A 14,961-nucleotide genomic window follows, 5' to 3' on the forward strand; every position below is an offset into this window, starting at 1 on the left:
ATTCCCCAGGCAATTGATATTTATCATGATGAACTGATTTATTTCAGGATAACAAAGTCATCTTTTAAAATGATTGCACTCAAGTCCTTTATTAACTTACCTCCCGTGTCAACCATACTTGGGCAGATACTATTACACGTCACTCCAGAACCAAGACTTTCAAGGGCGACAACCTGCAATAATGAAATTCTGCCGTTTGATTCGAACTACCTTAACTTGGAGACTGATACGTCGGTGATCGCTAGACGGTGTCCCTCCTCTCTTTCGTAGTTCATCTTACAAAGTCTTAGGATAGGAAGGTATGAAAGGAAGTACGCCCTCGAGCTACCAGTCTATATTCGCTTGTGTGACTTTTCAGACCCACTGATTTGAAAAACCTAACCATCTCCGACATTGTTATTACATTTTGCTCGTCTTAAACCCTAACATTGTGATTGGCAGTGTAAATTACTTGATGTAATCCACACATACAAAGCATTAACGCTACATTTAATACGAGAAAATGTTTTTTCCTCCGCACAAAATAATAATAATAATAATAATAATAATAATAATAATAATAATAATAATAATAATAATAAGAAGAAGAAGAAGAAGAAGAAGAAGAAGAAGAAGAAGAAGAAGAAGAAGAGGAAAAAGGAGAAGAAATTGACGTCCATCTTTTCAGAAAGAATGAAAACGATGGCACCAAAAGCCATTGGCCTCTGTTCTGGAAATCAATTTCAAACTGTCAAAGGTCTTCTCAACATCTGAAAAAGGTTTCAAATTTTACACCAAGTGCAACTATGCGTGCTTGCAAACACACACACACAAACACACACACACACACACGTAGATACACACATCACCCATCCATCTATCAATCCCACATGCATACAAAAGTACAAACATAAATACACACACGTACATACACACATTCGTACATACATACATGCGTGCATACAAACGTGTATACCTTCTGTATCTATATAGATAACTATCCGCACACCTAACCTACCTTTGTCAGACCATTGAGACCATGTTTCGCTGACGTAGCCGCTCCTATTCCTTGAAATCCTCTAAGGCCGTTGATTGCACTGACGTTTATGATTCTACCAAATCCTATATAATGTAATGTGTTATGTATGGTATGACATTTCTAGTCTCACTGGTGACACAATCAGGTATCTCACACAAGTCCAACAGTTAATGTATCGTTACCGCTGTCATAGGATATTGTGCAGAAACTTAATAGGTCTAATCTTGATGTTGTCGAAATATTTAGTAAATGGTCTAATATCATGACTGTGACATCGTGCTTTGATCTCCATCAAAAAGTGGGATAGCTTAAAGAACTATCAAGACACCCAAAAATTAAATGCCCAAAGATTTTTATTTATCTGCAGCGAAAGCTAAATTTGACATCAGAACATCTTTTAAAGGGACACAGTCGTCAGAACAGCGCTCAAAGGTCGTATGGGACCCATACGATCAATGTGAACATTGTATCCAAGGTACGATGGTGATTGACGAAAGTTAAAACATATCTGTCATAATCTACATCGTATAATTTAAATGTTGCGGCTATGAGGATGAGGTACATTTAGATATCGTGCACGAAATGCATTTTTTGTAAGCAAGAAACTCGCACATTTCCGACGACAGGTTCCCTTTAAGTTGGCCGATCTATGTGTGAGTTTTCTGCATGCAGACTTACCCTTTGCTTTCATGTCCGGCAGGTGTAGTTGGATCAGACGAAACGGTGCTGTTATGTTGATTCGAAGTGTTCTTTCCCAAATATCGGGAGGCATGGTTTCGATGGGTGACATAAGCAGATGAATGTCTGACAAGCGTGCAACAGAATAAGATATGTAAAGTAACATGAAACGTCCCACTGGAATTGTTTACAGATAACGGAAACTGTATCAAAATTAAAGGCCCAACCTTTGCAGCCATTTTCAATATTGTAGGCTTGGGGACAGGTAATCGGAAACCCAGAGACAATATTTACAAGACATTTCTGGTTTGCTGCTTGCATTGGTTAATTTCGAAGAATACGAAGTTTTCACTGTCTTGTTTTTTTGTGTGCACTCGAATGCTTAGTTCCCCAGTAACTGACACTTTAAGGTAGTATGCGCCTCGAAAGTAAAAGACTTTCACTTTTCTAAAACTCTTCTAAATCAACGATAAAAATCCGGGGGTCACCGTGCAAATTTTGACACTGGAGAAAAAAATCACCCAAAATTTACCGATATTTGAAATTCAAAATTGCCGCTTCCCCTGTATTAACTCTATAAAGACCAGATATGAACTGAAAATGCTCACGTGTTTCATTATATATTGCAGTTATGTGTACATTTGAACCTTTGCCACATGTTTGCAACTTCATTGAAAGTGTTATGATCAACATAATGCACAATATTCATCGCCGATTAATTCTAAAAGGTCACGAAGTATACAAATATGTAATTAGATGAAATAAAAATATTACAGCTCTTTGACTGATGTCATTGTATCACCACTTTATATAGCAAGTGTAATTACCTTTGGCCAAATCCTTCAAGCCATATATGCCGAACTGTGAAAGCTCATTAGATATGCAATATGCTCATTAAATTAGCTGACATGAAAATGTAAAATGACTTTCGATATTGTTTTAACCTGGTATTATCATCAATGTATGTAGCATGTTTTGCCAACTTTGATCAAGTAAATCCCAGTATACATCCGTCATTAGAAAAGGTAATTGAAAATGCAAAATTAGGAATTGGCTGAAGAAAAAATGCTCAATGACTTTCAATAATGTTGTATCATAGTATCTTTAATGTATATAGCAAGTTTCATCAACTTGGTCAGTCAATTCAAACATATATCCCTAATGAGCAAAGTTCATTAAATATGGAAATTAGAAACTATCTTTCATGTCACCTCTTAATGGTTCCCACCGCTGAAATATCTTGATGTGATCAACATTTGCAGCAAATGTCATCGAATTGTTTGCTGTCGTTTTTACCTCGCGTGCGCATGCGCGCAGCGAGGTTATGTCGCAGCGATGTCTGTCTGTCTGTCCGTCTGTGTGTCTGTGTGTCTGTGTGTCTGTCTGTCTGTCTGTTGGTCCATTTTCTCAAAAACGGCTGAACGTATTTCAGTCAAATTTGGTAGACATCTTCAGAATTCAAATGGCTAGAACTGAAAAGGTTTTGGTGGGCGTGGCTTGGATATTAATGAAGTTATGAAAGTTTTAATTTTTCTGTTACGCCGCGTATGACAAGTGAAAACAATCGACTGTTTGAGGGCGCTGTGAAATGTGCTTGTCCAGGTTGGCTACAGCTGGATAGCTCTGGTTTCAACCACGGTCCCTCCGTGTTTCAACCTCGTATTGAACATTAAAAATATGATATTTTATTACTCATTCAACTCACTATTCAAGATAAAATATCGTTTAGCAAATTAGCTTCATCCTTGGTAATTGATTGTTTCCCTCGCTGCTCGATCGCCAGAAATGAGTACATACGTTCTTAGCCCTGCGTACGATGCTGTGTGTTCCGCTACAGCTATTAATAGCCCCGCTCACCACAGCCCTGCAAAGACCCGTACGTAGAGTTGGTGACTTCAAATCCATTTTTGGACTTGACGTAAAAAGCCAAATTACTGCCGAAATTCAGCGTTCTTGGGCCCAAGTCGTATCCCTGCCTACCGCAGCTACTCGATCGCTTCCAAAAATGCCAGTCTTTTATTCTTTTTTCGTAAATAACCGTCGATGTCGGCAACTCTCTCGCTAGCCCTGCGTACGTACGCAGTGTACGCTGTGCATTCCCTGTGTGCGTTCCTAACACACAGCGTACACTGCGTACGTAATACGTTCTCTACCTAGCCTCATGGCATGGAAGTGCTGATGAATAATAACTTTGGGTCAAAGGTATTGAAGTGTCCAATCAGGTTCGTGCACAGAGTCCAAGGCCATGACCTACTTCATGTACTGCTGCTGCACTAAAACATTTTACACAAAGTGATTTCTGAATTCAGTCACTCGGCCGCGCTGATCGCTAATCTTGAGTTTTGACTGTTGATGTCGTCGTGTCGACGTTTGACTTTAAGAATCGTGTGGGTTACTCTGGACATAGCGAACCAAAAGCTAGATTATCGAAGGTTAGCGTCATAATATTTGATCAATGCATTTTTCTCTGAGAATGAGATGTAGAGTGACACTTTTCAATCTTGTGTGTGTGTCAGCGAATTTATATTCCGGCATGGTTCCGCTGAGATCAGCATAATATTATGGCGACGTATTGACAGTCTGTGTCTTTTAAGTTGCTTTTCAAGATTGTATTAGCTACAGAACCAACAATGACAAATTTTTCATGAGATTTCCATGTTGGCATTGATGTTAAATCAGGAGCAGTAGGCTAGCTCCTGCCATGCTCCTGCGTACAATAGGTCTGCGTTTCCCGGCGGTACGGTGGTAGGCCGACGGCTTGTACCACACTGTCCACAGGACAGCACGTGGTAGAGGCCGTGTGCACAACCTGTACGCAGAGCTTCGAATACACTAGACAGAGTTCGTGTTTCCGTAAATTAGGCATTGAACTTGACAATATAGGCAATAACCAGAATCATCGACCATCGCCTGACAAGTGCACCATAGTCAGCTGTACATGAGTTGCGTGGCGTGGTGAGCAGGTTCCCATGGGTATTTATTTTTTGAAACGCGTACTTCAAAGGTCACGAACTCATTTGCTGCTCACACGGCGCGGCACAGATGATTGTATCGTTTTTGGGCGCATTGAGATACTGTGAAGTAGGTCAACTCGTTCTACATGGCAATTATATGTGAAATATGCAGAATTTATACGCAAACGCGACCTCTGCCAGTTAAGAGCCTGCTCAGCCATTTGCACTTGCATCGACAGATATTGTTGGATCATAATTTTTCAAATGGTTTCTTTTCTTTTTTTTCATTGCGTAATACAGTGGGGATAATGTCAAATTTAGATAGATTGGATTAATTTCGGGAATAAAAACAATGTAATGTCATAAAAGCCAATACCCCAAGAAGTACTTTACAAAATGTGCACGCGAGGCAATTCAGTTCATATCTGGTTAATGTATATCCGGTTTTTTTTTTTCGAAAATCATTAGTTATGCAAATGAGCAAAAAGTATGCAAGCCATACCCACAAAAAATTAATCAGTTCTTTCCATTTGCTAATTGAATCTATGTACCAGATTTGATTCTGATATGATCAGCCGTTTTTGAGATATCGGACCAACAGACAGACAGACGGACAGACAGACAGACAGACAGACAGACAGACAGACAGACAGACAGACAGACAGACAGACAAATATCGCTGCGACATATGCTCACGTGTGTGAACACGTGTGAAAAAAATGTAATTTTCGAATTTCGTAAAACTAGGACGGTAGAAGGTTTCTTAAACCAAGAGCTTTAAAATGAAACCCCACAAGTAGTATATCAGAAAAGAATTGTAAAGGTTAGGAAGTCCGAATAATTTTCCCCGAGGCTCATTCTTCTTTAATGAATTTCAAGCATAGGTAATTTGGGGTAAATTGTTTCACTAATCCCAAACTTGTGCATGCTGACCGCTTGTTATTAATCTTGATTGTAAAATAGGATAGCTTAGACAGAGGAGTTCTGACCGTCAAAATATTACTCTTATGACATGTTATATAGAAGGTGATCACGTAGTACAGACCACTTAGAGATTATTAAAAATGTGCTAAGTGTTAAGGGTGGGAACCGTCGAGCTGTCCTACTGAAATATTATATTTGTAAACATTCGGATGAACTCCGACCTCATGACTTATCTTTCAACTCGTCAAAGTAAAACAAGACCAGATATGAACGGAATCTGCTCAAGTGTTTACAACAGGTTCATTAATCGTAGTACGCTTCACAGAACAACAATCAGATATCTGTTATATCATTATATGTAGCAGATTTCATTAACTTTCGCACTGTAGTGTCAGAAGTAAATCACTAATTACAAAACTTGTTAAATATGCAAATGAACTGTTTATTACAAAACTTGTTAAATATGCAAATGAACTGTTTATTAACTTGACACCGCACAATGTTTCATAGCACAATTAGATGTTTATCAGATCAATATCTGTAGCAGGTTTCACTAAATTTGGTGCCATAATTTTAGAGTTATATACCCTATTACAAAGTTCATGAAATATGTAAATGAACTCTCAATTAACTTCACACTACTAAATACTTTACAACACAGTCAGATATCTGTAGGATCAGTATCTGCAGCAGGTTTCATCAACTTTCACACTGTACTCTCAGAATTAAATCACTATTTACAAAACTTTGTTTAATATGCAAATGATCTGTTTATTAACTTGACACTGCCCGATGCTTTTCGGTACATTTAGATATTTATCAGATTAATATCTGGAGCAGGTTTCACCACATTTGGTGCCGTAATTTCAGAGTTCAACTTACAAAGTTCATTAAATATGCAAGGAACCCTGAATTAACTTCACACTACTAAACGCTTTACACTGCAGTTATATATCTGTCGGATCAGTCTCTGCAGCAGATTTCATCAAATTTGGTGCAGTTATTTCGGAATTATATGACTAATTACAAAACTTCATAAAATATGCAAATGAGCTATTTTTTACTTGACTCTGCCCAATGCTTCTCAGTATAGTTAGATATATATTATATCAACATTTGTTGCAATTATCATGAAATTTGGTGCAGGAATTTCAGAGTTATTTCACTAATTACAAAAGTTCATTAAATATTGAAATGAAGAGATAATTGACATGACACTCACAGTATCATCATAATGTTCTGAGATTATATTGTCATTTGTGAAAAGTTTCATGAAAGTTTTTTCTAGTATTTCTTGATATATGTCGACACTGTCATTACTGTCTCCATAGGAAAACGATTATATGAAAAAAATATTGCATAACTCCATTATATGCAAGCCACACTAACCAAAATCTAAAAAGTTCTTGCAAGTTGCATATGGTGCCTGTCTGCTAAATCTGACTTGAATCGGTTCAGGGGTTTTTCAGTTATCGTGTAAACAGACAGACAGACAGACAGACAGACAGACACACACACACACACACTCACACACACACGGACAGACAGACAGACATCGCTATGACATTAGCTCACGTTTGTGAACGCGTGAGCTTAAAATGGACGGCGAACGGTCAAAGGTTGTCGAACTTCTGTGTGACGTATTCGTCTAATTCAATTACACATGCACAGCCACCATACTCAAGAAAAAAAGATTTTACAGGCTACAACTGTGACCGATCATAGCATTACAATATGACATGAGTTGTGTTTGTGGTGAAATTAAACGAACACAGCTTTCTAGGACTTCGTATTGTAACACGTTTTTGCTGTGTCCGTGCTAGTCGTTTTAGGACAGTAAACATCCAATTATAATTAGTTTGTCATACTTGAGAGTTTGTCATTTCGATTCCTAGTGCACCAACCACGATCGTTGAGAATGCAGATATTGCAAGCTTATTATTAAGGGCACTTTAGAATCAATTATTATATATATTACCATGCCCTGTCCATCGCACTTTAATTGGTCGACCTGAACAACCTGACTGCCCACAAATACACAGTATTGTTTGTTTACATGCCCTTGAATATGAATAATATCGTAAACATAGTAACTTTACAGCTAAAACGAAAATTGTGATTTGTACAAAGATCATAATCAATCACAAAATAAAATGGAGCATTTGTGGGCCAAGTTTAGACACTTTAAAAAAAAATATCTACGGATTTGCAAAATGTTTGTAGCGTGCACTACTCACTTACAAGTTCTGGGGCCGCGTTGTCGTTCGCACTGAAATTTACGTAAATTGTGACGGTGTTTTGGGGTTCGTTGAAAATATAATGGAAATAACAGACTCCGCGCTGACCATTAACGTTTATTTATGGGCGCGGGCGAGAGGAAAGCCAAAATTAACGGGCTCGGCAAGCCTCGCCCGTTCATTATTGGCTTTCCTCTCGCCCTTGCCCATAAATAAACGTTAATGGTAAGCGCGGATCGAGTCTGTTATTTCTATAATAAAACCATCGTTGTGCTTGCATATGGGCAGAAAGCCGAATAATGATGGTGTTTTGTCAGTGCAAACAGTTCAAGATCAAAGACTATTTAGAGATTTAGCCGAGCGGTTCTCTCTGTGGCCTCTCCGCTAGGCGACTGATGCCGTATGTCGTGGGTTCGAACCCGATTGAAAACTAGTCGTATTAACATACGCACCAGTCTGACTTACCAGCATTGTTCACAAGTATATCAACTCCCTGTGTGTGTATCTTTTTAATCACGGTGTAGAGCCTATCAATATCATTCATGTCAGTCAGGTCAGCGGCAATATAGTCGACTGGAACATTCCATTTGCTGGAAACGGATAAACAAGTAATGAACGAGGATCGTCAATTGCGAATACAGCAAGTGTAGGTCTAAAATGGAACATAGCATGGCGGACACGACATTTGCTGACGCTGATAGACAGACGTACAAATTTAGTCTTTTTGGCCTTCACTTCCCGTATTTATTGCTGCAGTTTGTGGTCGTGTCCCCTAACCTTTGATACTTTGTTAACGACCAATTTAGCCATTCCAGTATGGCTTGCGTTACTCAGTCTTTTTTTAAACATCAGGACAATCGTTTTTATTTTTACATTATTAATAATAATGGAACTGTGACATCTTCGTGTCTAGCGTACAGCCCCATTACTTGACATATCAGCCTATTAACGAAAATTCATTAAATATGCAAATCAGCAATAATTGAAGTGGTACTACTACATATCTTTGCATGCCATAACACTTCTGGAAGATCAACATCTGTTAGTACCAAGTTTTATAAAATTTGATGCTGTATTTCTGAACATAGGCCACTAATAAGGAAAGTTCATTAAATATGCAAATTCGCTTTTAATTTGCATGACACTGCTATGCATCTTTGTACAGTATTATGAGACCATTTGCTAAAGATCTATACCAAGTTTCATCAAATTTGCTGCAGTATTTATAGACATATCACTCGTGGTACACCTATAGTTCCTCACCTTTTCAAAGTAGTTTTCACATCCTCGGCCTTCTCTGGCTTACGACTTCCTGTCAAGACCAAGGAACACCCTCTCTTCGCAAGACTCTCAGCGATCGCAAAGCCAATGCCATCTCTGTTACTTGACCCTGTCACCAAGGCAACTTTGCCTTCCAGGGAGATCGATGACGACATGTTCTTGAAGATAAGGAAGCGGATTTAGTATTAGGGTATTGCTAGTCTTATTAAGCGATGGGCCTCTAGATATCCGTGTACGAGCGAACTTAATGCCTATTTTGTACGTTTAACACGATTGAAACTAATTTGGGATAATTGGATTCAAACTTTTCAGATTTTCCAAAAATGTTAGGCGGCCTATAGCTGAGTTTTGCATGTACTATTACAAATTACTCATCAAAGCAAGTATATAACTTAACCAGATATGAACTGTAAATGCTCACGTGTTTCATTATATATTGTAGTTACGTGTAAATTTGAACCTTTGCAACATGTTTGCAACTTCATTGAAATAATTATGATCAACATAATCACAGGTTATCGTAACGTTGCTTGGATAGTCGTTCGAGGCGGGCGGCCGCAGGTAAACGGCATGTAAACGGCGACCTCTGGCCGCCCGCCTCGAACGACTATCCAAGCAACGTTACGATAACCTGTGAACATAATAAACAATATTAACCACAGATTAACTCTATAGGTCATTAAGTATTCAAATATGTAATTAGCTGAAATAAAAATAATTGATTTCTTTGACTGCTATCATTGTATCACCACTTTATATAGCAAGTGTAATTAATTGCCTTTGGTGAAGTCCTTCAAACTATATATTCCAAACTTTGAAAGCTCATTAGATATGCAAACCATAAATTAGCTGACATGAAAACTTAAGTGCGAAATGATTCCAATATTGGTATAACCAGGTATAATCATCAATGTACATAGCATGTTATGCCAACTTTGATCAAATAAATCCAAGTATATATCCCTAATTAGGAAAGTTAATTAAATACACACATTAGGAATTGGCTGAAGCAAAAATGCTTATTGCTTTTCAATAATGTTAGCCTACATAATAGTATCTTTAATGTACATAGCAAGTTTCATCAATTTTGGTTATGTAAATCCAAATACCCCGGTATATATCCCTAATTTCAAAAATTCATTAAATATGCAAATTAGGAGCTGGATGAAGTAAAAATGCTTAATGACTTTCAATAATGTCGTATCGTGGCATCTTTAATGTACATAGCAAGTTTTGTCAACTTTGGTTTAGTCAATACAGATAAATATCCCCGATTATGAAAGTTCATTAAATATGCAAATAAGGAATTGGCTATAGTTTAAATGCTTAGTGACTTTCAATAATGTTCTATCATAGTATCTTTAATGTACATAGCCAGTTTCATCAACTTTGGTCTCGTCAAATCAGATAAATACCCCTAATTAGGAAAGTTCATAAAATATGCAAATTAGGAATTGGCTGATGTAAAAATGCTGAATTACATTTAACAATGTTCTATCATAGTATCTTCAATGCACATAGCAAGTTTCATCAATTTTGGTCATGTAACTTCAAATATATATCCTTAATTTCAAAAATTCATTAAATATGCAAATTGGGATTTGGATGTAGTAAAAATGCTTAATGACTTTCAATAAGGTTAAATCATAGTATCTTCAATATGCATACCAAGTTTTGTCAATTTTGATCGAGTAAATTTAGATATATAATCCTAATTAGGAAATTTCATTAAACATGCAAATTAGTAATTATCTTTCACGTCACCCCTTAATATCTTTCAAAGCTGATATATCTTGGTGTGATCAACATTTGTGGCGAATTTCATCAAATTGTGTGCGGTCGTTGTCAATATATATCAGTTTTTTCTAAAATCATTAATTATGCAAATGAGCAAAAAAGTAAGCAAGCCACACCCACCAAAAACTAATCAGTTCTTGCCATTTGCAAACTAAATCTATGTACCAGATTTGAATCTGATCTGATGAGCCATTTTTGAGATATTGAGTACACAGACAGACAGACAGACAGACATACACACACACAAACACACAGACAGACAGACATCGCTGCGACATATGCCCACGTGTGTCAACACGTGAGCAAAAAAGGAAAGCAGATGGGCCTACATTTGCAGCTTCAATATACATTACTTCACCATCCAATTATCCAAAATTAGTTCCAACCGTGTTGTTTTTCTTCTTTTGTTTTGTGCCGCTTGTTGTTGCTAGGGCGAGGGAGGGGTGGTGCTTTTTGGTTAGGGGGATCGTCACGAGAATGAGCAAGTCAAGTGAGAGTTGGGTATTTTGAGATTAACAATTAGGTAGTTTTTTACTTTTTTCTGGTTTTCCTTGGGGGTCACTTGCAGCAAAGAAATCACTCAAGGCAACTCCTTTTTCAACATAATGACAATATGATGTCCACATTCTTTATTTTTCATTCCTCAAACTGGCCGCGGAATGTTTCTTCAAGATTCAAGCTCTTGCAAAATCAAGCTATGTCCTTTAGTTTGTTTTCGAAAGTCATATCCCAAACCACTGAACCTCGTGGTGGCGTACAGCGGTATTCTCAAGAAACACTACTTATGTTCACCTTAGAGCTCTGCCTCGGTCGTTTGTCAACATTGTTTTTGAGTAGCTCTCAAGGCAATATTACTTAAAGGGAGGGGGTCGTCCAGTCTGCGGTACGCGACTTTCGTGTTGATAAACAGTCTCTTCCCGCAAATTGGCGATGGATTGCAAGCAAATGTGAAGGAAATTCAGCATTTTATGCATGTTCATAGTTCACCAGTTTTACTGCTTTCCAATCACTGCAAGACTATGCCAATTAAACTTTGTTTACAGCACAAGGATTCTTGGGATATGCCCGGATATGTTGTACATTGCAATATACCCATCGTATGAGTTCCCTACGCACAGCCGCAGACGGGGCGACCCCTTCCTTTAAAACAGTGAAGTCTATGGTTAAGGCAGCTCCGCAAGTTTTGTCGAGGCAAACGTTTAATAGTCAGGCCAAAAAAATAAAAAATAAAAATAAATTGCACTGTTTCGACAACATGGTTTTCAAAAATAGAGTAGGTAGGTCAACAGGAATTTTTTTCCGAAATGTGTTTTTTAATATTCATTTTTCAGGGGTCCAGGGCGGTCAAACACTTGCCACAACATTTCCACAAAAATGTATCATACATTCCGAAAAGGAAAAAACATAAAGACATCCTCGTTTAAGCAAAAATCAAATGCCAAGTAACGAACGCTTGATTTTTACGGATTTTTCTTTTTTTACTTTCGTGTTTACGTAGCTCTAAAAAGTTTATGATCAAAAGGTAAAAATAGGGTAGGTCGGGTTATCGGAACAGCACAATGTTTTTTTGTTCGGCCTTTCCCAAAGAGTAATATGAAAAGCGAATCAATATTTCTAGGTGAAATTACAATATCACAATTGTTGTTCACATCTACACTTTCAAACACTCTATTGTAATCAACTACATTTGCATCAATTGTGAACACTTATAGGAACACAGATTTAGTTTGTTTAGTATTGTAAAATATATTCGCAGTTTTCCAATAGTGAAATTTGTATCAATGAAATTCCAAAGTCGAATTTTTTGTACACATAATGCACTTATTGTAATCAAGTACATTCATGCCAATTATGTAACATCTATATATGCATAGATATTGCTAGTTTTGTAGTAACTGTTGAAAAAATCATTCATAGTTTTCTCATAGACTCCCATGTATATTTAATCCACATTTTCGATGTAATCCAAAAATCGAATTTCTTGTGCTCACATGCACATTTTTACCTCCCACTTCAAGGAAAGTACATTTACATATATTATAAAAACATATATAAAAGTACTGATATAGCTTGTTTTGTAGGTGAAAATTGTTAAGAGTTGCCCAATAGACTCCCATGTACATTATGGTTTGATATCTATTGTCGAAGCACACTACGTAGCTTCTAATAGTTGCGCAAAAAAATGTTGACCCTCCCTAAGGCATGCGTGAAATTTCATGACCCTTCTAAAATGCTTGTCCGGAAAATTGCGACCAATCTCCCAAAAAACACCGTCCTCCCTCCACCCCCTGTCATCTCTGTAGTCTCTAACTCGCCACTGAGAGGTACATGTGACTTCTGACGTGTTAAATAAATGTTATAGTAAACGATGGGCGGAGCTGACAAGAATAATGTATATTATTATACATCTACCATCGAGAAAAATAGAATTTGCGTGCGCTAAACAGCCGTACGGAATGCCCGTTCCGTAACACGTACGGTTTCAAGGCGACCCATCCCCTGCGGCTGTGTCTGCGCGTTCACTGTTGAACGGTTTCAAGTGGCTCATTGGACGAGTGCCAGAACATGTCTCGCCCGTAACGTGTGTAGTGCACGCACACTATCCAGAATTTTCAGAAGCGCGTCCGAGATAGCGTTCCACACTTGCGCTATAAATCGGAAGAAAATTGTTGACATTGCACGAAAAGGGTCATTACTCTGACGATTTGATGCCCCAGTCACGAATATCAGATGTATAATAATAAGGTTATTACGAAAATACCGCAAAGGTTAACGTTGCACTCGGACATTGGCGCCACGCATCGCCCTCCGCTTCGCTTTGGGCGATACGCTGCGACATTATCCTCGCGCATCCTTTGCGGTATTTTCGTAATAACCTCATAATATTCCATATGGCATGTTGTTGTCTATACCTGCAATGATAACAAGTCTTCCGCAAAAATAGTCAGATCGCCGAGGGAATGTTCATCGATTATTGTCAGCGGTCAATACGTTGACAAATCCAACAAATTTTCTCTAATAATGGCGCAGCCAGACAGTTTTGTCATCTTTTGAAGAAGAGGTCATCAATATTTGGGGTGGCTTCATTTGGATGTAAATAGACTTTGACAGAGTCACGATAAGAAGTTGCCGCCCACCCATGCATGCGCCCCTTTATGTACTGTTGTACGCCATGCTTGACCTTTAATCGCCATGCTTGGTGCAGCTTGACCTTTGAGGGTCATTCACTTTGACCATTTTATCAGATGACTTTGTTACTGTCCAAGATGCCTCAATGGAATGAGCATAATGTAGAAATATTGCACTGATGTAAGTAGGACAAGGTCACCGCATTCTGGATCTTTACATTTCGTTTAAATTGATGATAACAAACAATTGACCCTGAGACAAAAGTGCAGTTTTTGTGTCCTTATCACATGTAATGGCTATTTTAGTGAAAAAAGCGCAAACTATTTACAGGGCCGATAGTTATAGTCCCTGAGGACACATTAAAACAGTGTTCATCATAGAGATGTAGTATTTGTACGCCGTGAGAAGAAATTGAAAGAGAGTCAAACGGGAATGTAGTCCATGGAAGTTAGTCAGAGGAGTCTGGCGCCATTTTGGAAGCCGTAACGCGTAATTCATCTCTGTCAATGTGATGTATGATAAAAAATAACAACCCGCTAGCAGCACTGTACGCACCACAGTACATGCACCTGGTTCCTTAACTTTGCATGTAGACTCACACTTCCACTCTGTTCAATGCAGCGATTTGGACGAAATCACACCCTCTGCAAGCCTCACTGGAGATGAGCGACAGTCATGCACCCGGATTGACCCCGTGAGGTCACCAACGTGTCGTTGGGTGATGTGGATATCACTTCACTGGGTACAGCGAACGCGGCATTGGCGTGTTTAATAATTACCGACAAAATAAATATTATGTATCACAGTCAATGAGTGACCCTGTATGTATGAAAGATTTTCAAAACACAGCCTTAAGGTGCCAGTGTGTAAACTCTATATCAAAGAAAACAGTCCTTATCAGTTGATTGCCCACCGTATAATCTCCTCGATTGAGTTATTGCTC

General features: G+C 38.2%; 1 protein-coding gene across 1 annotated transcript; it reads right to left on the reverse strand.

The window, feature by feature from the left end:
• Positions 1–38: 38 nt before the first annotated feature.
• LOC139115010 (uncharacterized oxidoreductase YxjF-like) lies at positions 39–9,247 on the reverse strand. The gene is made up of 5 exons (XM_070676919.1): positions 9,075–9,247; positions 8,277–8,401; positions 1,697–1,822; positions 998–1,101; positions 39–173 (listed from the first exon to the last, which is right to left on the reverse strand). Exons 1-5 carry the CDS (start codon positions 9,245–9,247, stop codon positions 39–41), a joined length of 663 nt encoding a protein of 220 aa, XP_070533020.1.
• Positions 9,248–14,961: the final 5,714 nt, after the last annotated feature.

The sequence above is a fragment of the Ptychodera flava genome, chromosome 16, assembly GCF_041260155.1.
Source record: "Ptychodera flava strain L36383 chromosome 16, AS_Pfla_20210202, whole genome shotgun sequence".
Lineage (NCBI taxonomy): Eukaryota > Metazoa > Hemichordata > Enteropneusta > Ptychoderidae > Ptychodera > Ptychodera flava.

Coding starts and splice junctions, on each gene's coding strand:
- LOC139115010 (XM_070676919.1), bottom strand. CDS start 9,247: ATGTCGTCATCGATCTCCCTGGAAGGCAAAGTTGCCTTGGTGACAGGG. Junction 8,402..9,074: donor GTGAAAACTACTTTGAAAAG/GTGAGGAACTAT, acceptor ATCCGTTTCCAG/CAAATGGAATGTTCCAGTCG. Junction 1,823..8,276: donor TATACTTGTGAACAATGCTG/GTAAGTCAGACT, acceptor CACGCTTGTCAG/ACATTCATCTGCTTATGTCA.